This window comes from Vulpes lagopus, chromosome 13, assembly GCF_018345385.1.
Source record: "Vulpes lagopus strain Blue_001 chromosome 13, ASM1834538v1, whole genome shotgun sequence".
Classification (NCBI taxonomy): domain Eukaryota; kingdom Metazoa; phylum Chordata; class Mammalia; order Carnivora; family Canidae; genus Vulpes; species Vulpes lagopus.
Window position 1 is genome coordinate 51,410,046 of NC_054836.1, and position 23,419 is coordinate 51,433,464.

At 41.8% G+C, this 23,419-nt stretch overlaps 1 protein-coding gene across 7 annotated transcripts in view; it reads right to left on the reverse strand.

Annotated features, from left to right (window-relative positions):
• Positions 1–23,419, reverse strand: part of DOCK4 (dedicator of cytokinesis 4) — a 409,301-nt gene that overhangs the window by 122,357 nt on the left and 263,525 nt on the right. For all 7 annotated transcript variants that reach the window (XM_041727815.1, XM_041727817.1, XM_041727816.1 and 4 more), the window contains 6 exons: positions 22,618–22,780; positions 16,894–17,000; positions 6,202–6,358; positions 1,163–1,260; positions 971–1,054; positions 705–805 (listed from right to left, as the gene is read on the reverse strand). In XM_041727815.1, coding sequence (XP_041583749.1) covers positions 705–805; positions 971–1,054; positions 1,163–1,260; positions 6,202–6,358; positions 16,894–17,000; positions 22,618–22,780 — 710 coding nt within the window. The remainder of the gene's footprint in view (positions 1–704; positions 806–970; positions 1,055–1,162; positions 1,261–6,201; positions 6,359–16,893; positions 17,001–22,617; positions 22,781–23,419) is intronic.

A 23,419-nucleotide genomic window follows, 5' to 3' on the forward strand; every position in this document is an offset into this window, starting at 1 on the left:
AGAAGCTGTTGCCTTCTGGCAATTATCAACCAGGCTGCAGGGAGGCAGGTAGGAGCTACAGTTTGTCATTACTCATTTGCTTTAGCCTTGCCTGCAGAGTTTGAGCTCATCAGAAGGGATGAGCAGTTAAAACGGCAGCTCGTATCACAGGGTGGAATCCATGGCTGCACTGCTTGTGGCCAGGAATCCGGTCTTCACATTAATCAGCATGCACTAGGCACACAGTAGGTACTCAGTATACATGAACAGATAAATGTAGGTACTCAGTATACATGAACAGATAAATGAATGAATGAGTTAAAAAGGTATGATGACAAAGGCTGTTTTCCCTTCACCTCTTGTTCGTAAAGACTTCTAGAATCCCCAAGGAACGTGGTGGTTAAATGGGGTTCTTGGCAGCCAAACTGAAATAACCAGTTATTTCAGACCAAAGCGTATCACATGAAATAGAGACAAGAAGAAAACACTTTATATGTTAGGTTTTAGGAATAGAATTCAGAAAGTTTTTTTTTCTTTTAATCAAAGTAAGTTGCAGCCATTAAAAAAAGATGTGTGAGAAAGGAAGAGACTGACTCAAGAGACACTTCAGTTGCTGTGCTTCATTTCTTCCTACACTTTCTTTTAAATTTTCCTATATTGCTGGTTCTGCCTAGAAAAGCTCAAAAGGATCTGCTTCTGAACCAATTACAAGATAAAGGCCTTACCTGTATGCAAGTGCCCCAGCAAAGTGACTCTCAATGTAGGTGTCCATTACAGGTTTAAAATGATGGAATTTGCTATCTTGCAGCAAATTTATTATGTGAACCTAAAAAGAAAATTGAGCTTTATAAACTGAATGCAAATCAAGATTTTTTTTTTTTTTGGTTCTTTTTAAGTGACTCTTAAGCTATTAAGTGCACATTTCAGAAAGTCTTGGTCAAGATCAAGAGACAAAATTGTTAAGATATAATTAAAGTGAATTTAAACTCACCAACGAATCAAATACTTTAGACCCATATTTTTGGGAATTTTCATCTAAAATTCCAAATAAGGTATCCAGTGTATCTTGCAGAAACTGTCAGATAAAGAAGTAAATCAATAAAGAAAATATCACCTGTCCTTCCCCTCCAAATATTCTTTATTCCATGAATTTCTAAGAGAGGGATAACAAAATAGCATATACCTTTACTATCTCTGAGCCATCAATTTCTTTTAATTTAGAGAGACAGCCTGTGATCTTGTCTGGGTGGGTTCTCCATTTCAAGAGATCAAGCATATCACCTTTTCAAACAGAAAAGGAAGATTAATTGCCTTAGCAGAGAATAGTCCGTCATGTGAAAATATTTCACTGGTAAAAGCTAGGTTCTTACACGTGTTACCTACTCTTCCCAGTCCTCTAAGTTTCAAGTTCCCCCAGACCATGACTAGCTCTCTAGGATGGCATTTATTACACTGTATTCTAATTATTTCTCCCTTCCCAATGCTCTTGATTTACAAACTCCTACTCATCCTTCAGTTCCCAGAGTAGCTGTTGCTTCGTCCAGAAGTCTTTCCTGAAATCTCCAGACTGAGCCAACTGGCCCCGCCATGTGCTCTCATCCCAAGGTGGCAATGACCCCAACTATTTCAGTTGTTTACCGGTCTTTGCCCCTACTGGTTTGTAAATTCCAAGGGAAAACAAACAAACAAACAAACAAACAACACAACACAACACAACTGACATGCGGAGTCTGGCCCTATGGCATCCCAGCACAGGTAAAGAGCAGCACATAGGAGGCAGTTGATAAATATCTATGGAATCATTTTCTGCCTCCTCCTGTTAAAATGGGAGTTTCTTGAGGGTCAGGAAGCTGCTTTAGTCATGTTTGTGTCCCCAACACATAGCACTCTGCCTAGCAATCAATTCTACCTAGCAATGAAGGTCTTCTGGACAATGTGACCCAAACCAGGCAGGACTAGAAGGTCCCCTGCACAACGATGACAAGTCTAGTCAATTGTCGGGTCATCGAGTGAGCCCGTGGAGCTGAAGAGGGCCAGTTCTTGGACTCCACGGTCATCATCCATCCCAGATTCTGGGCAGGCGCAGGGCTGAGCTCTTCAAGTCCCTCCCTTTCCTAAACTGACAAGACATGGGCCTGAGTCTAACAGAGTCCTCTGAGAACCTCTTCACCTGGTGAGGGAAAAAAAACCCCTTCTCTCAGCTTTCCTGGGCATAATTTAGAAAGGCTCCTGAGCATGGTGTCCAGCTTCACAAGTCTCCTGAAGGAGCAGAGAGACAATGGTGTCTGGAAGCCAATGAAAGCAGTTCAGAACTGACAAGGCTTGTGTATGCAGGAAGCGCACAAGGCGAGGGAAGCTGGCAGGGCTGGCTTCCCAGGGCTCAGTGAGGCTGACAGTCTAGAACAGCCAAGAAAGAAGCCAGGAGGGATTTTCCAGCCTTAACAGGGAGAAGTTCGCTTGAAAGCACTCTTTCAGGAAAGACCCAAATGGGACTTGCTGAGACACAGAAAGACCAACATGGAAACAAAAACTAGAAGAAAACAAAAACAAGAAACCAAGGAAGAAGTAGCTGTGATGAAAAAAAATATATAAATAAATGATGTAGCAAAAAGAGATGAGAAAATGTATAACAATCTTCAGAGGAAAAAGAAGCAACATTCACCAAAGCCAGATTCAAGAGAAAAACTTCACAAAGGACTTAATAGTGAGAAATTTAGTATTAAATGGAAATATTGATCTACATCAAACAGGGATAAGAGGATGGTTCAGAATCAGGAAAATGAGAGAATTTTAAGAATAATGATTTTGAAAAAATTTTGTCATATTTCCATAGTGGAAAAAAATCGGAAAATGTTTACTATTCATGTCTCATTCAGACATCCTAGAGGTAGGATTGGAACCATTAAAAAAAAATCATCGGTTATATTTAGAATATCAGGTATTTCCACAAGTGGAGACGCGCCACAGCAGAAGTGGCTCTGCGTTCTCCCATCAGCTCCTGCCTTGCGCTTCCTTCCTAATTCCGACCCGGGCATCCTCCCTTCCAGTTACCCACTGCATGATCCCTGCCACTCCCTCTCGCTCCTTCTTGTGCCCCAGAGCCAGGCTGTTGCAGGGGCATCCAGGGCAAAGCTCGGCGTGAGGAGCGGAGTGTGTGTAGAGGAAGGAGGTGGCTCTGCAGGTCTCCGAGAGGCCTCCCCAGCGGCTGCAGTGGGAAACCAAGGCCAGCACTGTCCTAGCAGAGCCGGAGAAGAGATGACAGTGGTCCAGACAATCAGATCGGAATGGGGCTGTTGACCTTTCTTGTGAGCAGTCTGATGACTCTCTAGGCTGCTCGTAATGGGGGAAGCGGAAGACTAAAGCAGTGTGTTCATCTGGATGTAATTAATCATGTGTACAAAGTGCTCAGAATTAAGTCAAAACTGTCATCTCTTAGGTCTCTCTTTTAGCTGCCTGAAGATACATTAGTTGCAAATTAAGAGCTATGGCCCTATTGCTGAAAACTGTGATTTTTAAGTATTCCATTCAGCAAGCATTTTAGACTAGACAGTATGTTTGATCTACCAAGAGCTAGAAAATAGGTGGATGACATAATCCCTACTCTTTTTCTTCCTTTTCTTTTAAATCACACTCTCAGGAAGAGACTGAATGAACCGCCCATTATTTGGGGGAAAAGGGGACGTGCGGAAGTCAGCAACTGTACAACTAACTGGTAGGCTAAATTTAAGCACTGTTTTTTATTTTTAGACTTTTTAAAACTTATGTGTAACAGCCCTAGGAAGAAAACAAAGAAGTAAAAAATTTCTTCCCTGATCCCTACATTAAGAAGCTTAAAATATCTACTTGATCTGGCAATCACAGATGTTCGGCAGGGAGCTCTGGCCTTGGTATGCTATCCATGAACAAACTGGAATACGGAATATGTGCAGACAGACACACTTTCAGGATCCTGAAATGCAAATCTTCTATAAGAAATTGTTCCTAGAGACCATATCACTTACTAAATGCCCGGTTGTAATGGAAATGGGATTTGTGTATTTTCCAATTTGAGTAAAATGAATACAAAGCAATTTAATTCCAATTTGGAACTGGATTACTTCTGGTCAGAAATGTGTGTCTAGCATGTAAATTTCAGAAAGATCAACTAACTTCCTTCTTCCCATCTCTTTGAAACACAGTATTTATTTCCTGATTCATTTTGGGCTTTGTTACATGGACAAGGGTAATCAAAGTCAAATGATAATTAACCACTTATCAAGTGTCCAAAAATGAGCCAAGCATTGCCTTCCACACAGTGAGATGTTTAACATAATGATTTCTGAATAGGTTTATTTACCCGTATCTACTTGAAAATGTTCTCTGCTTTTACAAACCTAATTTTTAGGTTCTGGTTCAGTTTTATGTTCACAATTCTGTCTGACATCCTAAACCCGAGAACAAGAACAAATTAAGTCTGCAGGGCCAAATACTTTGACGGCAGATAAGCTACTGTTAGGATTATCTCGGTGGGTGGCAAAATGATGGCCCCACAGATGTCAATGTCTTCATCTCCGGTACCTGTGAATATGTTTACCTTTTATGAGAAAAGAGATTTCACAGATGTGATTAAGTTAAAGGTCTTAAAACAGGGGGATTATCCTGGAATATCTAGTGGGCCCCCTGTAAAGCACAAGGATCCTTAAGAGAGAGAAGATGGTCAGAGTCGTGAACATGTAAAGATGCTCTGCTCCTGGCTCTGAAGATGGAGGAGGGGCTGTGAGCCAAGGAATGCAGCTAGCAGCTATCAAAGGGAAGCAAAAGGATTCTCCCCCAGAGTTTCCAGGAGAAATGCTGTTCTGATGACACCTTGATTTTAGTCCAATGAAAAGGATTTCAGATTTCTGACCTCCAGAAACGCTCAAAGATATATTTTTGTTGTTTGAAGCCAATAATGAGTTTATAGTAATTATCACTACAGCAAGAGATAACTAATACAACCTGAAATTCCTCTACCAGAGTAATCGATCAGTTAAATGTGAACCTAGGTTCTATAGCAGACATACAACTAATCCGCGCAGAATAAATAGATTTTCTGTCTAAGGGAGTAAATAAATAGCAGGTTGATTTTCTTATCTTCAAAATCTCTGTAGGGTAGACTAGCACCATAAAAAAACATCTGCTGTTTGGTGAATGCTTTATAAACATTATAGAGATCTGTCAGTGAAGTTTTAATTTAAGGAAAACCATTAATCCCTGAATACAGATCAAGTCTTGAAGTTTCTTAACTTGGTGATGGCTACCTTCAACCAAATTTACTAAAAATACACAGCTGATTTTTAAAAAGATTTTCCCCAAAAATACTTTTGGAAGGGGAGAAACAAAAACTAATACAAATGTGAAAGTATCATTTGCCGAAGTCCTACATAAATATAACAGCGCCACAAGAGAAATCGAAAGGGATCTTAAAAGATCAATGTTATACTGTGACATTTTACTTCTTTTCTCGGGCCACGTTCTAGAGAGGAACCGTGTTTCCTCCTACAAATGCTGTTCTGTGACACAGAAGAAAGAGCTAAAAGCACTTACCAATGCTGAGGCCCAGGGACACTTTGTGAGATTCAATACCTTATTGCGAAGTGACTCTCCTCAACATCATGAGTCTGACTTACTAATACGGCACTCCGAATGCTAGCCAGAAGCCTTATATAGCAACCATGAAGAATTCAAAAATATTTAATTTCCTTCCTTCATTACAGATGATGTTTTCATGACAATTTTCCAAGGAAAAGAGCTTGTTTTATTAATCATAACTTGCTAAACAATCACTGACATAAAAAATATGGTAGAACAGAAAAGCAATATCCATCTAATTAAGCTAAAAACAGCCCCTTGTTCCAAAGCCTGCAATCAGCACTGTTTATGGCGCTATAAAACAAGAGAGATTAAGGTGGTGGTATCCTTTGTCTCTCTGTCTTCCTCTTTTTAAAAAGCAGCTGGGTTTTGATGCCTTGTGCACTTGGGTTTCCATACTGGGATAATTTTGAAGTCTTTAAATTACACGCATTAACAGACCATCGGGGCACAACGGTTTCTATTTTACTGGAGGTCACAAACAGAAGGACCAACAGTTTTTCTGGTGCAAAGTTCTCCAATATAACACTGGTGTTTGTTAAACATGCCTGCCAAAATTCTCACGAGTGCTTAAGTACAAGGGCTTTCGAATAAAACAGCATTAAACGTTACCATTCTGTGTGAGTTTTGTGGAACAGAGAAAAGATGTTATCCAAAAAGACTCCTTTGTGGCCTTCATGGCTTGGTGATTATTTCCAAGGAGGATGCCCTTGGAAAAGGGAAGTTTGAGGTAGCGGGTAGTATCCTGAAGATTTGTATTCTCTTCACACTGTTAAAAATATTAAAAATAAAATTAAAAAGGGAGAGATAAGAGACCTCATGAAAATTGTTAAGCATACTTTCCATTTCTGTTTATAAACTGGGAAACATTCCACACGGGATTACAAGTAGAATTTGGCTTTTAAGTAAAGTACACAAAAACAGAGAGATGGAATTAAGCATGGATTTTTGGGCTCAGACCAATTTGGGTTCAAATCCCAGTGGTGCTACTTCTCCCAGGAGTAACTCTATCACGTTATCTCACCTCTCGAGATCACCATTTCTAAATCTAAACCTCAGTGTGTTGTCGTAAGAATCAGGTTCCATAAAGCCTTTCACACAGAGCCTGATATACAGGAAGTACTCAAGAAATCATATTTGCAGTAACTACATTTAAAACAAATGCTTATTAAATTCTTCCAACATCTCATCTGAGGCTGCTATCGAACAGCTCCTAACTTTGAAAACTGGCAATTACAGGAAACTTTTTCAGGGTCATCTAAGAGTCCCACCATGTGAGAGAAATCTCTACTTCACAGAACATGCCAGTTAACAAATATAAGAGGGATTACAAATTTAGAAAATATAGTTTCATATCCCTAATGTAATTTTTTCTTTAGTCAAAGGTGGTCACTTAATGCTAAAATCAGCAAGAAATTTGTTGGATAAAGAACTGGACATTTGGCCATGGGGTTGGCTCGGTAGGTAGAGCATGCAACTCTTGATCTTGGGTCATGAGTTCAAGCCCCACATTGGGTGTAAAGCTTACCTGGAAACCCCACCCCCCCAAACTAGACATTCTTATGATGCCAATGTAGTATAACACACAGATTAATTTCCAGTGGCAAGAGGACAAATACAACTGCACACACATGGGGCAGGGGGGAATCAGGTTGCCGTTATACCGATGCACGATGGTACAAAGACAAATATCGCTGTCTGTAATGTATTCTTACTACAGATGTTGAACCTCAATCTACCACAAGTACAGATTCCACTTCCATTTCATAATAGATACAATGGACAGAACAACATGCTGAACAATACTACAGGGGAAGCAACTAGAAAAACCCCAAAGGCAGCATTTTCTGTAGGATGCCAGGCTTTGTCTCTTCGAGTCCAATGGAAAGAAAGAAAGAAAGAAAGAAAGAAAGAAAGAAAGAAAGAAAGAAAGAAAGAAAGAAAAGGATTGTTCTAGACTAACCAACACTTAAGGCAAATGTGACATATAGTCCCAGATTTGGATCAACCTACTGAAAAGGATTTTTTGAAATTTATACATTGACTTAAGTTCTAGATGAGATTGAAAAAATTCAGTGATTAGAAAATCATTTACCCCAAAGATACAGATGCAATGAAACGCCAGGACACCTGCACCCCGATGTTTCTAGCAGCAATGTCCACAATAGCCAAACTGTGGAAGGAGCCTCGGTGTCCATCGAAAGATGATGGATAAAGAAGATGTGGTCTATGTATACAATGGAATATTCCTCAGCCATTAGAAACGACAAACACCCACCATTTGCTTCAACGTGGATGGAGCTGGAGGGTATTATGCTGAGTGAAGTAAGTCAATCGGAGAAGGACAAACATTATATGGTCTCATTCATTTGGGGAATATAAATAATAGTGAAAGGGAATAGCGGGGAAGGGAGAAGAAATGGGTAGGAAATATCAGAAAGGGAGACAGAACATGGAAGACTCCTAACTCTGGGAAACAAACTAGGGGTAGTGGAAGGGGAGGAGGGTGGGGGGTGGGGGTGACTGGGTGGCAGGCACTGAGCGGGGCACTTGACGGGATGAGCACTGGGTGTTATTCTATATGTTGGCAAATTGAACACCAATAAAAAATAAATTTATTATTAAATTTTTTTTAAATGTATTAGTCTAAAAAATAAAAAGAAAGAAAATCATTAACTGAAAAAGTAGGTTTTAGGCCAGTATGATATAATGGCCTTATGTCCTTACTCATTTGTCTGAACCCACAGAATGTACTATACCTAGAGTGGATCTTAAGGTAAACTGTGGACTTTGGGTGATTATGATATGTCAATATAGGTTTTCCTTGGTTAAAAAAAAAAGTACCATTCTGGTAAGTGAGGTTGATAAGGGGAGAGGCTATGTATGTGGTTGGCATAGAGAAATTTACCTCCTCCTCTCAATGTTATTATAAACCTAAAACTGTTCTATGATATCATTTGTGTAAAAAATCCACATAGAAAAATATCTAAAAGCATATACACTAGAGGATTAATAGTTAACAGCACCCAGGTAATGAGGGTATTGTTTTTATTTTGAATTCTCTCTGTACTTCTTTATAATGATAAAAGTGATTTTAAACTACAATTCTAAAAAAAAAAAAAATAAAAAATAAAAAAAAAAAAAATAAAAAAATAAAAATAAAAAAAAAAATAAACTACAATTCTAAAAAAAAATATTTTCACAGATACAGAGTTCGTATAACTTAGGCTATTTTGAGTATAAATTTTAAAACTCACATGAGCTTTATTCCTTTAAATGTTTTCAAGACAAGCGTCTTGGTAACAGGCAGGAGTTTAAGCAGAGAATCTCTTTGGTATTCCAGAGTACTGTGTGTGATTCATAAAATATTTTTAAAATTTTAAATAATAAATTTTAGGAAAGACCTAACGAGTTCAGAGAGATGGAATCAGAATTCTACAAGATGTTCTTACTAGCACACCTGCCCAGTAACAGGAGTACCTATAAACACAATAAGCAGCCTCTATAATTCTCTTCTAACGTTACAACTCCAAATGCTTTCTTTTATTACTGGGAGATATTTCATGGAGACAGCAGAGCGTGTGAAACACACATATATGGTTTAGAGAATCATTACAAAGTAAATGCTTCAAATGCCTTCTTCAGAAAGAGCCCTTTGGCAAAGTAATTTCTGGAACCCTCGATTGCCATCCCTTCTCGTCTTGTTCTTGGTATCGGGGCTCGGAAGATAGCAAGCCAAAGCATGAGTCACAGCACCCCGTACTGCCCCGTACTTCCTGCCTGGGTCTGGTCTGTGGGGTCAGGAACATGCTCTGGTCTCCCAGCCCTCACCTGACTTGTGTTCCATCTATCTAACCGCCACTTCCTACTGTGACAAGCATGGGGGAACACAACGGACATACTGTCCAGCTATTGCCAAGTGTCCTCTTCAGGAGCTGGAGAGGCTCTAGCCTGCTGTGTTCCATCTACTCACAGAAATTGTGCCCCTACAGATATAGCTCTTATCCCCACCCCCCCCACCCCGCATAAAATAATTGCCTAGCTCATGAGCACTTCTGGCACCTTCTTAGAATTTCTTTTTTCTTTTTTTAAATTTTTATTTATTTATGATAGTCACACAGAGAGAGAGAGAGAGGCAGAGACCAGGTAGAGGGAGAAGCAGGCTCCATGCACCAGGAGCCCGATGTGGGATTCGATCCCGGGTCTCCAGGATCGCGCCCTGGGCCAAAGGCAGGCGCTAAACCGCTGCGCCACCCAGGGATCCCCTTCTTAGAATTTCTGCTTGATACGCTCATCTAGCTCTGCTGGTGGCCATGGACTGACGACTTCTGTGACTGAAGATAGGATGGCTGTTTCATGTATTTAGGGAGCCCTGTGAATAGAAGACTTGGTTGTCTTCTCTTGGGCCAATCACTGTGGCCAGATGAGTGCCACCAGCACTGGTTCACTTAACTTCTCCTTCAGCCCGGGCGGGGGGGGGGGGGGGGGGGGGGGGGCGGGTCAAGACCTCAGCATCTGAATTTGTCTGAGGCGTGATACCTTAACAATTCTTGCAGCTGAACACTATCACTCACAGTCAAGTACAAAGACAATAATTAACATAAATATTAAGACGTAAAAATCATTTCAAGATCTCCCGCCAACAACACTGGGTATGTGTGCATGAGCTTGCATGTGCTGGTAGGGAAAGGGCAGGTAGAGAAAATTCTACCCACCAATTCAGCAAAGAAAAGCACATGATCACTCTTTGGTCTCAATGAACCTTTTGATGAGAACATTTGCCAGGAGTTTGACACTGAATTTTTTTGTCCAGTAGGAGCCCAAGGAGATAATGCTAGGTATAGGGTTAGAGTTGGAGGTTTAGATCTATTTCTGAAGAACTTATGTGGCCTCAAGAAGTTGTACAGAACAATCTCATAGCATATCTTTTGTTGTTCTCTGAGGTTCTCAGCATGCATCCTTAACACATCATACAAACACTGGAGATTTTAAAAGCATCCAAGCAATCACCATTTATGATGGTTTACTACATGTCAAGCACTGCAAAGCACTTTATGTGCATTTTCTTATTCTCATAATCACCTTGCGAGGCAGGACACTGTAATCTGAGGAGCTATGTGATTTGCTCGATGTCACATTATCAGTGTCAAGAGTTGGGATTTGAACCAAAGTTTGTGTTCATAACTACTAGAGAACACTGCCTCCTTCAAATGTTGTTTTAACCAAGTTTTGAGTTTTGTTATAATGAATAAACATTTATTGATTTATAGGTAACATACTGAATGGTAGGTAAGGCTAAGAAAGACAAAAAAGTTCACTTTTCCAAAAAAAAAAAAAAAAAAAAAAAGTCTATTTGTGGGAGACACCCTGGGAGGCAGCTCAGAGTGGTCTGTGGAGCTGAAATGGATTTCTGTCAATCAAGCCTAGGAGCCCTACAGCGAGGCAGCTAGGCTCTATTCTGAAACCAGGCAGGGAGCAAGGAGGATCATGTGACATGAATGTAGTGGGGAGCAAGGCCAGGTAGGAGCAGATTAGGCATGAAACAGGAGCTCGGGAACTCAACAGGTGAGTCAGAGATAATATGTCAATTCATCAGAAGAAAGAGAATCTAATGAAGTAAAAAGTAGATGAGGAGCAGTGAAGATAGAAATGAGGTTCAAGAAGGCAGACCTACAAGGCAGGGGCAGGTATCAGCAAGAGCTGAAGCCGAGAAGGTTCTCCAGCCTTTCATGAGGAAATGTACCGTTCATTAGCAAAAGCCAGGCAGTGAGGAAGAGTCAGCATCAAATTCCTGGGGCACCCTCATCCAGGTGGGAGAAGGGAGGTTGTACTGGGGGCACAGATCCGAATCAGGACATAGAGTGGAGAAAACAACCAGAAGTGAACAACCCTAATCCCCCTACCCTTAGGCTAAGAGTCAATTAAGTCACAGAAATGAAGCTGGAAAAGCCTGGTGTGGCACTGCCTGCATGTTAACTGTAAATACTGGTATAAATGAGTCGTGGTTGAGTGTCTGCAAGCCTGTGAGTCTGAGACTGACCACCGCAGCTTCCCAGGAAGCTACAGCGCAGGCAGGCGAGAAGTGGCTTTGTCACCACAGTAAAATCCAGTTATACCACTAACCTAGATGAGCTGTTAAATACAAATCACTTGCATTTTGGGGACTCACACAACTGTTTGGGTTTGGGCATAAGGGCAACTTTTTTCATCAAATCTGGTGCAGGTGTGGAACAAGGCAACGAGGACATGTGAATAATAAGACACTGTCCTCCCCGTACACTTGTGACAGACACAGCTAATGTACTACCAGTGTGATGGCTATATGATGATAGACAGATGAGGGAACAGTGAACTGAGCCACTCTTTCTGGAAGAAACAAGGCAACATGATCGCAGCCTCATGAGGCTGCCACTAGATTACAGGAGCAAAACAATGTCATTGTCGCAGTAAAGGACAATTCTCTGTGTTTGCTCTGATAGGCTGGCATCTGTGCAAGCCATCTCAAAATGGAGTAAAGTTAATTTATTACAAATTAAAGAGGAAGGATTAAGAATGAGTCCTCTGCTTTACCACACTTGAGACTGAAATCAGACCTGACAGGAGAAATGTGCTCATAGAAGAACTAAGTGCAGGCTTTGCGAGGAGGCAGCGGTAGTCTCCATGAGCTTGGCTCACAGGCTATTCCCTCGCTCAGAGTTGAAACCACTTGGCACAGCAATGAGTGGTGCATCATACCCCAGGCCACTGTTTTGACCCACCGTCCTAGACAAGGGAAAGAGAGCTGTGATGGTCCGTCATGAGCAGTGTTCCAGAAATGTGGTATCTGGAGTAATATAAGCTACGTGACTGAGCATTAAGCATTTAAAATTTATGTAGAAATAAACTGGTATGGACATTCATAGTACATTAATGAACTTAAGGGGTCTATAATTTGCAAAAAATAAAGAATTAAGTTGAAAAAATACAATAAGTTAGACAATCCAGTTGGAACTGTATTTTACTGGTCAATCAAAAGCAGATTTAAACAGTTTGTGGTAGCAAAGTATCTTCTTTTGGGAACACTCTTAGTATGATTAGCCATCCTGGATGATATCAGAAATTTTAGAAATTTATTGAATTCCAAATTACCAGTCCTTTAATTTGGTATTCAGAATGTACCAGGGAAATAAACAGTCCCTGTCCCTCAGGGCATTACCCATCTGACCTCTGCACCCTTGACACCCATGCCAATGTTGTGATGAGGGCCCCTGGATTCCCGCCCTGCTGGGGAAGGGAAGCAGGGTCTATAGGAGCAGGTCTGCCTGACTTCAGTCAGAGAGAATAAGAGGCTCACCAAGCAGGCAATGGAGGAAAAGGCATATCATGTGGGAGACATGGTAGCTATAAAGGCCTTGGGCGAATAAAAGCACATAAGTGAGACTATGGGGCCATGGCAATGAAGTGCAATGTGGGGTCCTCGACTGGACTCCCCAAGAGAAAAATGACATTAGTGGGAAAACTCCTGAAATTCACCTGTTTTGTGTTAACAGTACTGCACATGGGTTAATTTAGTTTCAATAAATATGCTACGGTTGTGTAAAATGTTAACATAAGGAGAAGCTAGGGGAGGGGTATATGGGAATGTTCTATACTATTTTTTGCAATTCTTCTGCAAGTCTAAAATATTTTTTAAACCTTTTAAAATATTTTAAAAAAAAACCTTTCTTCATCTTCTCCCTTTTTAAAAAAATTTTTTTTAACAAAGCACAGGTATATTCAGACAACTACATGTAGCTTAGTAAGGCTGGAGCATGGGATCTTTCAGTACAAAAAAAAGGCTTGGAACTGCCCTAGGCCTCTCAATTAGGAAAAAACCCAAGAGAAAAGCTCAGTTTGGGACCTGCTGAGTTTGAAGTGTCCCTGGAGAAGGCAGCTGTAGATGGTCAGTGGGCTGGTAAAAGGCGTGGACTGGAAATCCAGTGCGGCCGTCTGCAGCAGAGATGTGGTGATGAGCTAACCCGCCGAAGTGGCTGAGATGGTTTTAGACTGGAGGAGTCACAAATGGTGGCCAAGGATGAAACCCATGAAAATACCCTCGTCATATAAGGTGTGGATAACAACAGAAGGGTCCTCAAAGGAGAAGGAGGACGAAACTCAGGAGAACACTGTTGAATAGAGGCAAGAATGTGGGATTTTCAGGAAGGGCCATCAATGGTGCAACACACTACAAGGAAATAAGGAGAGATTCTGAGAGTGGCCAGTGGCTTTAGCCACTTTGGGAAGACTGAAGATGTCCTGGTATAATTTGTGAGAGTGAAGGTGCTTCCTGGATGTCACATTAATAGCCTTCAGCACTAAGACCACGCCCGCAGATTATCTTAGCCTTTTTTTCTTTTCTCTGTTCATCGTGGCACATTTCTGCATTAAATATATTGACTTCTAATTTTTAAAATTTTATAGGTGTTTCATTCTTATTTTTTTTAAGATTTTTATCTCTTTATTCACGAGAGACATACCAAGAGAGGCAGAGACACCGGCGGATGGAGAAGCAGGTTCCTCGAGGGGAGCCCGATGTGGGACTCGATCCCGGGAAGCTGAAGGCAGACGCTCAACTGCTGAGCCTACCCAGGCACCCCAGGTGTTTCCTTTTTAATTTCTGTCACAGTGAGTAATAAACCAAAGGTAATGTGACGCAGGTTGGGCACTCGTGGCCTCCAGGGAAAAGTTCACCTGAGCCGGAGGGGCCAGTGGAATGCAAGGAAGCAGCCACAGTGGGGGAAGACCGGCTTTTCACGTAGACGGACGGTGCTGGGAAAGGAAGAACCAGTGTGCGGCCCTTTAAAAAGGTTTTTGTGGTTTTTGTTTTTCAGAAAAAGGCTCAAGCAGGTTGACGATCTGAGAAAACAAGGCCAGAAGAAAGGAAACAGACAGAGTTGCAGGAGGAAGAGCAGACAATGGGAAGAGCGAGGCCTCCAGGGAGTCAGGAGGGAGGGAGATCCTGAAGGAAGCAGGTGGAAGAATGAGGAGGGAAGGAGTCTGGTCCCATCGCCTGAGACAGGAAGCAGGAAGGAAGGGAAGGAGGCCGGGAGGTTCGCAGGTGGCAAAGGAGAGACCATGGGAAGCTCAGAGATTCCTGTCTGGTGGCTTCTGTTTTCTCTGCTAAGTAGGGAGGAAGTGGTGTGGGGAAGGCCCAATGGTAAAATCTGGTCAGTGGCCCCTGGGGGGCTGCGGGTGAACTGGGGACAGCCACCCTTCGCAAGCTGTGTGGCAACGTGTGAGTCTGTCATGTGTCTCTCAGCCTTGATTTAGATGGTTTTACCAATAAAGAGGTCTGAAATTCTATGTAGTCAAACTTCCACGGTTTTTTTAGTACCTGATTTCTAACACGTGAGCCAGTCTTAGAAAGACCCTCCTTACCTCGATAGTATAAAAATGTTCAGTCATATTTTTATAAGGCTCTTACAAGTTTTTTTTTTTTTTTTTTCTTTTTGACCTTTAATCTGGAACATGTTTTGGTCTAAGAAGCAAGATAGGAATCCAGTTCTTCCTTTTCCCCCAATACCCATCATGGTCATCTCAACACTACTTATTAAACAGGCTTTTTTTTTTTTTTTTTATTCAATGCTTTGAAATCTACTCTGCCTCCATTTTTTTTTTCTTTTTCTACTTCTTTTTTTTTTTAAATAGTAAATTCAAGGCTGCAATTATCCGCAGGCCGTGTGCCTTCCTGCCATGGCAGAAGAAGGATAATAAGCATTATCCTCATAATATGGTTTTATAATCATTACACTACAAGAGGCCTCAGGCTGAAACTGAACTTGTTGGCTCAGTACTATGAAAAAGAAAACCATGGCATCAATGAGACTAAAAACCAAAGTTGTTATATTTGGCGAGTATCCCACACCTCTTTAAATCAGCAATACTGAAAAACCCCAATCATAAGACAACACAGCTACTTAGGTTTCTTCTGTGGAACTAACACTTCCTGATGGGTCTCCTCAAAGTAAGTCTGCCCAAAATTAGACAATCTATAGGCTTCATCCTGAGCCTCCCTTGTGGTCGAGAAAGATTACTGGGAACACCTGCCTTTTCAATTGCTCAAGCTCAAATAAATAAATTTTCCTATGCTTTATGGATCAGAATTCTGAATACTCCATGAAAACTTGTACAAAGGCCTGAGCAGATCCACAGCTCTGCTTCTGAGAAAATTTTTGCCTTTGCCAAAGGACACAGGCCTCTGATATCAGAGTAGAATGGTTCCCTGTCTGGGAATCGATATCAGTTGAACTCCTAAATGCTTCTGTAGAGAAGCAAGCCCTGAGACCTGTCCTCCTGGCATTTTAAGTAGATGGATGTCTCTAAACACCAGCTATGAATCTTGGTATTTTTTAATATTTAGAGTCAACCTGGACTTGACTGGACACTTAGCACCTGACCTAAAACACTGTCTAACCCACAGGTGAGAAAGCCCACACCTGATGTGCCATATAAAAGTGATTCATTCTTCTATATATTATTAGGAAACGGGAGCTCAGTTTTAATTATCTGAGCCTTGCCTTTTCCGAGTCAAGATTTAATGCTACACAGAGGTAATAGCACAAACACTCATACAAAGTACCATATGTCCTTTGGGAAATTGTAGCTAAAGACATTGCCTGTCTCACGTAGGACACCTCTCACCCAACGGTAAGATAAACTGATCCTCTCGGATGTCTAGCACATTGAGCTCCTCTATTTGCTTTACTGATCACTTTAAGTTGTTTTTTCTTTGTATTTGAACACTGTAAGCATATTTAAGTCCTTTTTGAAGTAGAGAGAATATAAGTGTCAGAAATGGAAGGGACTTTACCTGTTTTGTTCACCACTACATTTCCAGTGCCTGACTTGTAGTGTGTGGTTGGTAAATACGTTGAACAAATAACCAGAAAATGAATGATTAAACGTGCACATAGCAGCAGAAATTACCAGGTGTGTTGTGCATCGACACTCATTTTATTAGCAATAATCCAAAGGTAAGGAAAGTTTTTGTTTGTATCTTCTTCATTCATTCCATAAATCTTTGCTGCACATGTACCGTGTGCCAGAACCCCTGACACAGCTGTCATGCTTAAGGGACACATTCATCTATTGGAATAAGCCAAGGGAGCATTAGATACAGAATACAGAGACAATCCTTTCAAAAAGACATAGTCCTTGCCAGCAATCTCCTAAAAGAGTGTTCTTTTCAGTCATTTTTTTCCTCTTTTCCAGAGTGATAATAAGATAACGAGTTAATAATTCAGTCCTGTTTATCACAGCCTGTTGCCAACATCTGACTGATGTTACCTTATGCACGATGAGCTCATGAGTGCCATCTGGAAGAGTCCTACCATCTTCCTGCATCAGGGGGACAAAGGAGAAACCAAACAATTTCTTCTCTCCTTTCTCCTTTGCTGTGAGAAAAGAGAAAAAGAATTACTTGCTTTTCAAAATCCTTGTCTACTCACCCGTGTTCAGATACACAGACTGCCAGCAAGCATGTTCATCAAGAAATACAACCTACGCTCACCAGCTCCCTCTCTATACAACGGAGAGCAGCCTTTATGATGAGACCTCTACAGTAGCCACGCTCCAACCCATATTCCTGCCCCGTAGCCTGCAAAGTACCCTGCTTGACGAATCTTCTTCATAGGACTATCTCAGAATATGTTTTAGAAAAACTTCTGGATTGCCTATTTTTTCTCTTTGCATCCTATCCTCCACCCCCGGCTGTAAGCACCATTGAGGGCAGGATTCTTCTATTTTATTTTATTCTAACTTTGGTATCTCAAAGAGTGCCAAGCACATAGTAGGTTCTCAATAAGTATATGTTAAATCAATGAGCAAGTGAATGAATGAACATGAAATTCAATCTTTTGCTTGCTCCTTGTGCAAAGGCAGTTTCCAGGCTCTGCCTTGCTCTGTAAAAGAACTTTCCCTATGTCCATGTGTGTGAAGACAGAGAGCGCTGTGGAAGCCACTTCCTTGAGCTCTTAGGCATGTGGATAAACGACATGAATTGCTATCTATAATTTAAGAATTGCTTATTAGAGAGAGCAATACTCTGTGAACTGGAAACGGAGCAATGAGGTTTTCAGATGCCTAATGAAGAATTACAATGGCTAGAAAGGTCAAGGATCATTGGCAATTATTTGCAGAGAAGGAAATTGAGATCACATGATATTAGGTAACCTGCTCTAGGTCTTCAGTACCATTCTGGTTCTTTCCACCAACCTTCCTTTCCTCCAAAAATGGAGAAAGCATTAAAAGAAACTGATTGGTTCAACTGGACTGTCTCTTTATATTTAGATATGTGGGAGGAGTTCCAAGCCTGCAGGCCGGACAGTTATTATTTCCCACGTAGGTGTGCAAGTGGAGCATTACACTTGATAGAAGAGTTCAGCTTTGGGATGCAGTAAGGCCTGAGCTAGAGGAGTCAGACATGGTGACCTTGAAGATCAGACAAGAGACTTGAGCAACACATCACTCCCTCACGATTGCTTCTGGCATTTAACCACAGAGAAGTGGGCTCCACATACAGAAGAGAAATTTTGGCTAGCTGGTTTTGGCCCCTAGCGTGAAGACATCCCTGAAAATGTGATTTTAGGAAATTATTTTCTTCTGAAGTCATTAATTTCAACCCCAGAGAGAAACTGGGAAAATATCCATGTTCTTTCAAGTTAAGCGAAAATCACAGTGAAGAGCTCTAGGATGTGACTTCTACATCAATGAGAGTGCTAGCTATGGAACTTATGATTTAGGAAAGAACACTTATTTAGAAGTAATTTGCTAAGTTTATCTGACTATCTTTTTGGTGTAGATTTGGTATTTAATTTGGAAGGGGAACAAGATTCCGTGAATGAATAACATTAGCAAAGGTAAAAAATAAAGCAATCGTTTCCCCAAATTTGTCTTTTGTTATAAAAGAAGAATAAACACCGAACAAAGTTTAAAGGGCACGGCCTTTTGTCCTGAGCTACTAGATCAGAATTAACAAGTTGAATGGACTATTATGCCTAATATGATCCCTTTTTACTAACGAAGACCCTACGTTCATGGATTCCACCTCTTGACTTTTCCATTCGTTCTTTCTAATATCTCAACTCCAACAACTTTGCCCTGGGACCTCAGAATTTACTGATGCCCTTCTCCGTGCCCCTCTGCTCTCACTTCCCATGTCTACTAGGCTCCATCATTCTAATCACTTCGAATCCCCTCAGCCCACTGCTATCCTCTATACTTCCTGCTATACTGCTGCGCTGGGCTGAAACCCAACTTGCACCTTAGTCTACATCTATGCCAGACTAATCTCACTTTAATTAACTCACATTAACCACAGATGGGCCCTGAGCTGGGCAAACCTTCCACATTTTCCTGACCAGCTCACCTTTTCACTTTTCTAGACAGGGGTTTCATGCTTCTCAGCCTCTAATACCTCAGCACTTTCCTCACTTTCAGCAGATGCAGAGAGGACTCCTCCATGCTCTGCCCATTAACGCTCCTGCATCGGCCCTCCTGCACTATTCCCGAACTCTCCACTTAACTGGGAGCACTGGCCCCATGCTTCCCGTCCTCAAGGGCACTGCTCCTACACTTGTCACCTCTTTCATCTACATCATCAGTTCTTCCTCTCTTCTGAATCATCTGCACCAAACATGTTTTAGAACTCCACCTAAGAAAAGAAAAAAATACCCTCCCATGACCTACCGTTCCATTATAGTTACTATCCCATTTCTCTGCTCTCTCATACTCTTTATAGCAAATTTTCTGGAAATCTTTGTCTGTATTTACTGCCTGCCCTTTCTCCTCCACCTCACTCTTGGACTCATTCGCACCAGATTTCATCACCACAAATCCACTAAAACTACTTGTCAGGTTCATTGACTTCCATGATGCCAAACTGGATGATCATCCCTCTGTCCTCCACTTATTTATCACTGGCACCTGACATATCAGATCAATCCCTTCTTGAAAATCTTTCTTCAATTAATCTCCTGGATTCTATTACTGGATACTCCTTCTACCTCACTGGCAATTCCTTCTTAATTTCCTAAATGGCTTCTTCTCATTCCCCCAAGACCTCAATGTGAAAATTACCCCAGAGATCCATTCTTCAGCATCCCTTTGCTATCTAAACTTACTGTTTAGGAATCACATCCAGCATCACGGTTTTGAAAATCACAGCTGCCCTGTAGTGGCTCACAAGAGTGGACAGTGTGCATCTGTCCCCAACTCCAAGTTGAGTGATGGTCATGTTTGTAGCTTCAATTTGCCCATGACAGGAGTATTCACTGATGGAATTCAGGGCTCCCTTCTGCCCCAGCCCACATGCTGGTTATTAAATATTTACAGCACACCACTGTTTGTCCTCCTTCTAAAGCTTAAGTCTCTAGCTTGAATCTCATTCAACTGTCTATTTGACATCTTGAATACCTAAGAGATCTCTCAGATTTCACATGCAATGTTTGGCTTTTGCTCTCTAAAAACACTTTTTTTTTTTAAAGATTTTATTTATTTATTCATGAGAGACAGAGACAGAGACAGAGGGGGTGGGGGTGGGGGCAGAGACACACAGGCAGAGGGAGAAGCAGGCTCCATGCAGGGAACCTGACATGGGACTCTATCTCCAGGATCAGGCCCTGGCCCAAAGGTGGCGCTCAACTGCTGAGCCACCTGGGCTGCCCCTAAAAACACTTCTCTTGTTGCCCTTCTCCACTTCATTAAATGATCACTTCGTTCTCAGGCCAAAATCTTGGGGGTCATCCTTGACTTTTCTCCTTCCTTCATAGCTAGTTTCTCAATAAATCTGTGAAAAAGAATTGATCTCCCAGCATTCTAAGGCAAATAATTTTAACGTCTTACTTGGAGGACTGCAGAAGCCTCTTGAATGGACTTTCTGTTCACACCTACAACCTACCATACAAAAGCACCATGCTCATCTTCAGTCTAAATTCTCCAATGGTGCTCCTCACACCAAACAAAGTCTCAAGTCTTCCCTCCGACTTACAAGACAATATGGGATCTGGCTCCCCTGCTACCTCTGTGGTGTCATCTCCAAACTCTCCCCAGCTGCTCACTCTGGCCTCCTTGATATTCCTTGAAAATACCAAACATGTTTCAACCTTAACTGTTTTGTATTTACTGTTCTCTCTGCCTGTAATATTCTTTCCCATGATATCCAAAGGCTCTTTCCCATGATATCCAAAGGCTTTATTTCTTTTAGCTTATTGTTGATACATCTCCTTATCAGAGAGCTTCTTTCTGACCACTCTTTGTAAAAGAGCAACACAGCAGCATCACTTTTCAGCACTTTACCCCAATTTAATCTTCTATACTGCACTTAACAGGACCTGATGTAGTATGTGTTTATTTGCTCAGATATGGTCTGTCTTCCCTTTAGAACGAAAGCTCTATGAGGAGGTATTCTCTTGTGTTCACTCATGTATCTCCAATGCCCAGGAAAGTGCTTGACACATAGCAGGTGTCCGGTGAACATGTGTTTCACGGATAAAAGATACTTCTTGAATAGATAGATATACAGAGAAATATTTGGGAGCTTTGTGATAATCATACTGATTATCCAGTTTATGGGATTATGGGGATTTCTTTTCTTCATGCTTGTGGTGTTTCTTCTGAATTTTAACACAAACAATGTGAACAATGTTTGAAATACAAGGACAAGAGGACAGAAATCTAATAGGTTTTTACTGAAACCTTTATTCCATTTTCCAAGTTCTGAGTTAAAATAAATTTCTCCAAATGCTCTTTCTCTCTTTTCTCTCATTTCATCTTTACTTTTCTCCTATCTTTTTCTTACCCTAAAGCTTAAAGCTCGTATTTGGCTCGACTGAGAATTTATAACAAAGACTGGGGAAGGAATGTTCTGACACCATTCCAAGGGCTTTACGTTTTCCCACTCTAAGTCCTTTCCATGACACTCCTCTGGGAATTTGGAAGAATGGTAGGACCTTGCTATTCATCTCCCTATATTGTGAAACATCCACGAAAGCATAATTACTGGGGCTCCCTGAGCCAATTCCAAAACATGCCATCATCCCTGCAACAGGCAGTCATCCCCTCTCTGAATCCTGTGAGAATTGCATAGCGCTCAGGTGAGGTCACCGCATATCTATTGGCAATGCCCCCATTCTTTCCAGACTACAGAGGAGTCTGCTGCTTCTCCAGTGATGTGATTCTTCTGTTCCTCTCGTTTGTTCCTGAAGCAAGATTCACCAGAACCTTCTCTAGTCACAGTGTACACTTCTGGTAGTGTCCAAGATACACGTCAGGGACACAGGGATACCAGAAGATGGGAGTGGGGGCTGGAGAGGGTGGTAGAGAGAGCAAAAGAATTAAAATAGAGATGTCAAGAGATGACAATTTTAGGGACAGTAATGCTCATATGGGCAAATCCTCTATCATCTCTACATCTTGGGTTTTTTTAGATCTGTGAAATGAAACAATGATTTCACGTCATATTTGAGGCATACTGGCATTACCTGTCATTTAAATACTGAGATTGCATTGTAATATGGAGATAAGCCACTCAGATATAAATCTGAGCCCATAAATCCTAGGAACTTCACAGGCCCAGAGAAGTCCTTCTGGGTTCCCCTAAGCTCTCTGAGAGCTGGATGAGCTCTTGGCTGGAGAGCAGCAGATAGGTCAGGACTGCCTTAGACCCCCTGAGCCAGACAAGTTTTTAATGCTGTGTCTCTCCCTTTCCATTCAATCTTTCTAGATTACGAAAATGATAAACTCACTTTTATGAAAATGATCAATTTAAGGCGAATCCTGTAGACTTCCACAGGTATTGTTTCCCTCCTTCTCCTTCCCGTATGTTTCCACAGAGGTTACTGGTTCTTCGAGAAGTAGCGAGCCCACTCACCTCTTAGGACTCCACTGGTCTTCATTCCTCCCTCTCCAAGGTCTCTGCTTTGTCACACTTTCCACAGATTGGCCCATATTAACACTACAGCTCAGTAGGCACCCTACCCCAACACGGCAAAGCCAACCCCAAGAAACACTTACTGGAACAATGTCGAAATTCAAAGCGGATGTGCGCGCCCCTGAATTTGTCCACAGGAATAGGAAGTTTCAGCAGTTCGGACCACCTGGGACTGTTGTTATGATAAAGCACAAAGGAGTGGTACTCACTAGCTGGCGGCTCTCCAGAGCCGAAGGAGATAAAATCCTAACAAAGGAAACAAGCAGGTTAAAGACAGCTTCATTTAGAGATGATCTGAAGAGCAGCAGAGCGGCTGCTTTGCTCTGCTTGCCTGCTCCCCAGACAGCACTTCCTCTAGAATGACCTCCCCGTCCCTGGCAGGGCTGGTTTGCACTTGCTCCCGCCTGCGGCTGCACCTGTTTAATGCCCAGACACAGCCCCCAGGGCCTGCTGCCTGAAGGTGGGCCTCCGGGACAAGTGCGAGACGGGCAATTGCGTGCCCAATCTGGAGTCCAACTGTGCGGCCCAGTCCTCAGCCTGCCACTGTCACAAGGCTGCTCTGTGCCTGGCTGCCAAGCTCTGAGACTCACGCAAAAAACACTTTTGGCATAAAGGAACCTGCTAGCACCACCCCAAATCAGTAACGCCCCACTGCTCATAACTCACTTTGATCAAAATGAAAATACACGGGGCTAAAGGTGGTAGTTTTTACCTTATTTGTGTTAACCCAGTCACCAAAGTGTTCATCTCCAAAACTATGACAGATGAAAGGGGGAGAATGGAATGACATTACAAATGCTATGTTTAAGGAAGAGCTGCCACGAGGAAAGTACTGCCACAGTTCATTAAACAATCCAACCGTAAAAGCCTTTTGTTTCTCTACCT